The following is a 5,339-nucleotide window of genomic DNA, read 5'->3' on the forward strand; positions in this document are numbered from 1 at the left end:
TCACCGTGATCTGAAAAGGAGAGTGAAGAATGTTTTTGTATTCCCCAGATTCTAATCATCTTGGATGAATAAACAAGCAATTCCTAATTTCACTTGGAAATGTGTTTACTATAAAAGTGTAGCACTGTTTCCACACAAAATACCTTCTGTTTTTGGAAAGATGCCCATGTGTGTCTTCCAGGTTGAACATTCCACCCTTTGTGCCTGCCCGGACTGTGCTGGAAGGCCTCGAGTCAGAGGATGCGTGTGAAGACAAGAAAGCTGTAAAAAAGGAGATCCATAGCAAAAAGGTCAAATAAGTACAAACAAGTATTTTACCTCGATTATTAACAGTTTATTTTGCCCAAAAATGTTAAGGGAGCCAAAAAGGACAAAATGGAAGAGGAGAATACAGACCTGCTCAGACTTTGCCACACAGTACCGCTGGAGGTGGTGAACTTAGGTAAGAATCCATGTTTCAAGGTTGATCGGGGTGGGGGGAAGACAACGACACAAAGGTGCTCCTCTTATTTAGACTTTTTGTTTATGGAGGTGGGAAAGGTTACGATCCAGAGAAGAAAGACTACTCAGGTTTTGAGGCCTGGTTGCAGTGTTACTATGTGGATGGAATGAAGTCTGTACGCGACCACAATGGCAGGACTATGTGGTTCAAAGTATGCAAACACATTTTCATACGTAACAACTATATTTGTAGCATGTATTGACTAATAGAAAATGGTGTCATTTCAGGGCGATCCAGGTCCTATGGCTCCTAAAGGTAAACGCCAGAAAAAATAGTTGAGATACCATTACACATAAGAGAAAGCTTAGTGTGTCTTTATCTTTTCTCACACACCAGAATCAAAGTCTCCAAAGGCCAAAAAGAGAAAAGATACAGATGCAGACCATGATTACCCCCGCAAGAAAAAGGTATATTCAGTAGGTAATCACCACCAGCACATAGAAATCTAACCCCATTGTGGCTGTACTTCAGGTGTCCAGGAAACACAACTCTGACAGCACAGTGAAGAAAAAAGCAGCCAAAAAGCCCACAAAAGCAGCAAAGGAAGAAGAAAATGGACCTCAAGAAGAAGCCACACCCAGAAGAAGATCAGCAAACACACCTCAGCAAGAACCGAAATCCACGTCAGGCAGGAGGAAAAAGAACAATACAGAGCCAGCTGCAGGTCTGATTCTAATAATACTCCCATTTTCTGAAAATATTAAGAGCCTGATCTTTGAGGATCCAATTCCCACACACTTATCTGTGTGCGCAAACTATAAAATTGCATGTACTGTTGGTGGACGTGTTGTATGTGATCTACTTTGTGCAATTGATAGCAGCAAAAGTGGCACAGATCACCCTATTTTTGTGTACTAGAAGCATTATGTGCCCTTGGAAACACTTCTTTCCCTCTACATTCATGTTATTATGCTCTCCACACTGGAGGGGGGCTTATATTACATTATAGCACATATCGATCATCTAACACCTTTTCTGCAATATAGAATCACAGTATGTATACTATTTGCAGCAGGAATGATCAAACTGCATATTGCAAGACATTTTTTTTAGGAGTTATACTAAATACAAAAAAAAAAAACGCAACGCTTTTGTTCTTGTTCCCAATTTAAATGAACTCAAAGATCGAAAACTTTGACTATAAACACAAAATACCTGTTCCTCTCAAATATGGTTCACAAATCTGTATACATTTGTTAGTGAGCATTTTTTCTTTGCCAAGATAATCCATCCCACCTGACAGGTGTGCCTTGAGCTGTCCAAAATAAAAGGCCACTGTGAAATGTGCAGTTTTATCACACAACACAATGCTTCAGATGTCGCAAGTTTTGAGGGAGCGTGCAGTAGGCATGCTGACTGCAGCAATGTCCACCAGAGCTGTTGCCCGTCAATTAAATGTTTATTTCTCCGCCATAAGAATAGAATAGAATAGAAAGTACTTTATTGATCCCTGGGGGAAATTCAGCACCACAGTTCGCTCACAATAAACAATGATAATAATAAATAATATAATATATATGAATAATATCAATATATTCTACATTTAAGTGCAGTCAAGGAACATATGCATTATACAGTCTGATGGCTGTCGGTGTGAAGGACCTCCTGTGTCGTTCCGTGTTGCATTTTGGGAGTCTGAGCCTTCCACTGAAGGTGCTCATTCTCTCTGCAAGGTCCGAGTGTAGTGGGTGGGAGGTGTTGTCCATAATGGCTAGGAGTTTTGCTAGACTTCTCCTCTCTGACACCACCGCCAGAGAGTCCAGCTCCACTCCCATCTTGTTACTGGCCTTCTCTACCAACTTGTCCAGTCTGTATGTGTCCCTCACTCTCAGCCCGCTGCCCCAGCAGGCCACGGCGTACAAGAGGGCGCCTGCCACCAGCGACTCGTAGAACATCTTCAACATCTTTGTACAGACGTTGAAGGATCCTAGCCTCCAAAGGAAATATAGATTCGGCTCTGTCCCTTCTTGTAGAGGGCCTCAGCGTGTTTTGACCCATTCAGCTTGTTGTCCATGTGTACTCCGAGGTATTTATAATCCTCTACCATGTCCACATCCACCCCCTTGATGGAAAGAGGGGTCGCCAGAGTACTCCTCCTCCTTCCCAGGTCCACAACCAGCTCCTTGGTCTCCGTAACATTGAGCTGGAGGTGGTTCTTTCCACACCATGTGACAAAGTCCTCCACCAGTGTCCTGTATTCCTTGTCATCACCTTCCTCAATACACCCCACTATCGCAGACTCATCAGAAAACTTCTGAAGGTGGCAGGACTCTGATTGATAGTGGAAATGGGTGGTGTAAATGGTGTAGAGGAAGGGGGAAGAGTACTGTAGCCTCCGGGGCCCCGGTGTTGCTGACCAGCCTGTCAGACACACAGTCCTGCAGTGGCATATACTGTGGTCTGTCAGTCAGGTAATCTACAACCCAGGACACCAAGGGGGCCTCCACCTGCATCTTCTCCAACTTCACACCCAATAGCCCAGGCCGTTTAGTATAAGCCGCCTCCAAAGGTGTTTCAGAGAATTTGGCAATACATCCAACTGGCCTCACAGCCGCAGACCATATTGATTGGCTGAGACCTGCCACCCGGACAGCTGCTACAACAATTGGTTTGCTTAACCATAGCATTTCTGCACAAACTGTAAGAAACTACCATGAATTGATTAACGTGGACCCCGACTTAAACAAGTTGAAAAACATATTGGGGTGTTACCAATTAGTGGTCAATTGTACGGAATATGTACTGAACTGTGCAATCTACTAATAAAAGTATCAATCAATCAATCTGTCTCAAGAAAGCTCATCTGCATGCCCGTGGTCCTCATCGGGGTCTCGACCTAACTGCAGTTTGTCTTCTTAACCAACTTGAGTGGGCAAATGCTCACACTCAATGGCGTCTGGCACAATACAGAGGTTTTGGTATGTTATTATTGACAGCGAAACCACGTGCATTTTATTGATGGCATTTTCCATGCGCAGAGATACCGTCACGAGACCCTGAGCCCCATTGTTGTACTAATCACCCGAGGCCATCACCTTTATAAATAACATTTACTAACTCATGTTGCAAGGATCTGGAAGCTAAAAACATCCCAGTTCTTGCATGACCAGCATACTCACCGGACATGTCACCCAGTAAGTAATTTTTGAGAGGAATATATATTTTCTGTATAGTAAAAGTTTCAGATCTTTAAGTTCAATTCATGATAAATGGGAGCAAAAACAAAAGTGTTGCGTTTATATATTTGTTCAATACCATATTTTTCGGAGTATAAGTCGCACCTGCCGAAAATGCATAATAAAGAAGGAAAAAAAACATACAAGTCGCACTGGAGTATAAGTCGCATTTTTGGGGGGAAATTTATTTGATAAAAGCCAACACCGAGAATAGACATTTGAAAGGCAATTTAAAATAAATCAAGAATAGTGAAGAACAGGCTGAATAAGTGTAGGTTATATGAGGCATAAATAAGCAACTGCTATGTTAAGCTAACATATTATGGTAAGAGTCATTCAAATAACTAGAACATATAGAACATGATATACCTTTAACAAACTATCTCTCACTCCTAATCCATAAATCCCATGAAATCTTATACGTCTAGTCTCTTACGTCAATGAGATAAATAATATTGATATTTTACGGTAATGTGTTAATAATTTCACACATAAGTCGCTCCTGAGTATAAGTCGCACCCCCGGCCAAACTATGAAAAAAAAACTGCTACTTATAGTCCGAAAAATACGGTGCATATTTTCTAAATCAAAAAAGGAATACCATTAAAAAACAACATAAATTAATAGACTTTGGTTTAATCGGCCCTTGAAGTTGTCCAGCAGCTATAAAATGATATTGCTGAATATATATCTTCTTCTTTTTATTTCTAACAGTCCAAATATGACATGCACACGTAGAACAAAGGCTTCTCTGTTCAGTTGTCTTTGCAGCGTGATGGCCTCCTTTCTCACAGCCCTGTGTGCAACTATGTCAGTTGTCTTTGCAGCGTGATGGCCTCCTTTCTCACAGCCCTGTGTGCAACTATGTCAGTTGTCTTTGCAGCGTGATGGCCTCCTTTCTCACAGCCCTGTGTGCAACTATGCCAGTTTGCACGCAGATTTCAGACTTTTTAAGAGGCACGATACTGCCTGCAGGACACTTTCAGCATTGATAAATCTCACTGTTCATGTTGAGTGATTTGTATTTGCATTTTCTCCTCCCAGTATTGTGGGCATTCTGATAATCAACATATATTCTGCATACATCATTAAGACAAATATGTTAAATGGAGGGAATAAGCGGTAGAAAATGGATGGATGGGATGGATTGCACTCCTTATTTTGCTCATTAATCGACAAATATTTAGATCAGCTTTGCGTGTGCTAACAAGTTTGCATGTGTTTTGATACACATAAACCTTTTGTAGATTATACTGTAAGTGTGGTAAACTTACTTTTTGTTGCAGGCTTCAAGACACGTAGCGGGAGACTGACAAGACAGAATGTCAAGTAAAGGACATCTATTGGAAAATACTGTTTTTATTCCATGATACATATTTTTAATAAACATTCCACACGTTTATTCTTGGCATACTTTTCAATCACAATTCACAATACAGTAAATTATTTGATTTAATGTGAAGTTAATTATATTTATATAGCGCTTTTCTCTTGTGACTCGAAGCGCTTTACATTGTGTAGCCCGATATCTAAGTTACATTTTGAAACCAGTGTGGGTGGCACTGGGAGCAGGTGGGTAAAGTGTCTTGCCCGAGGACACAACAGCAGTGACTAGGTTGGCAGAAGCGGGGATCGAACCTGGAACCCTCAGGTTGCTGGCA

General features: G+C 41.4%; 1 protein-coding gene across 1 annotated transcript; it reads left to right on the forward strand.

Moving 5' to 3' along the window:
• The first annotated feature begins 122 nt into the window (after positions 1-122).
• LOC133540207 (endonuclease 8-like 1) lies at positions 123-5,080 on the forward strand. Its single transcript, XM_061882783.1, has 6 exons — positions 123-290; positions 358-442; positions 532-653; positions 730-757; positions 839-909; positions 974-5,080. Exons 2-6 carry the CDS (start codon positions 376-378, stop codon positions 1,358-1,360), a joined length of 675 nt encoding a protein of 224 aa, XP_061738767.1. The 5' UTR covers positions 123-290; positions 358-375; the 3' UTR covers positions 1,361-5,080.
• The last annotated feature ends 259 nt before the right edge of the window (positions 5,081-5,339 follow it).

The sequence above is a fragment of the Nerophis ophidion genome, linkage group LG21, assembly GCF_033978795.1.
Source record: "Nerophis ophidion isolate RoL-2023_Sa linkage group LG21, RoL_Noph_v1.0, whole genome shotgun sequence".
Classification (NCBI taxonomy): Eukaryota; Metazoa; Chordata; class Actinopteri; order Syngnathiformes; family Syngnathidae; genus Nerophis; species Nerophis ophidion.

Bases quoted from the DNA above. Each gene is read 5' to 3' on its own strand.
- LOC133540207 (XM_061882783.1), top strand. From the start codon at position 376: ATGGAAGAGGAGAATACAGACCTGCTCAGACTTTGCCACACAGTACCG. The intron at 654-729 runs GTATGCAAACAC...GTGTCATTTCAG, and splicing joins GCAGGACTATGTGGTTCAAA to GGCGATCCAGGTCCTATGGC. The intron at 910-973 runs GTATATTCAGTA...GCTGTACTTCAG, and splicing joins ATTACCCCCGCAAGAAAAAG to GTGTCCAGGAAACACAACTC.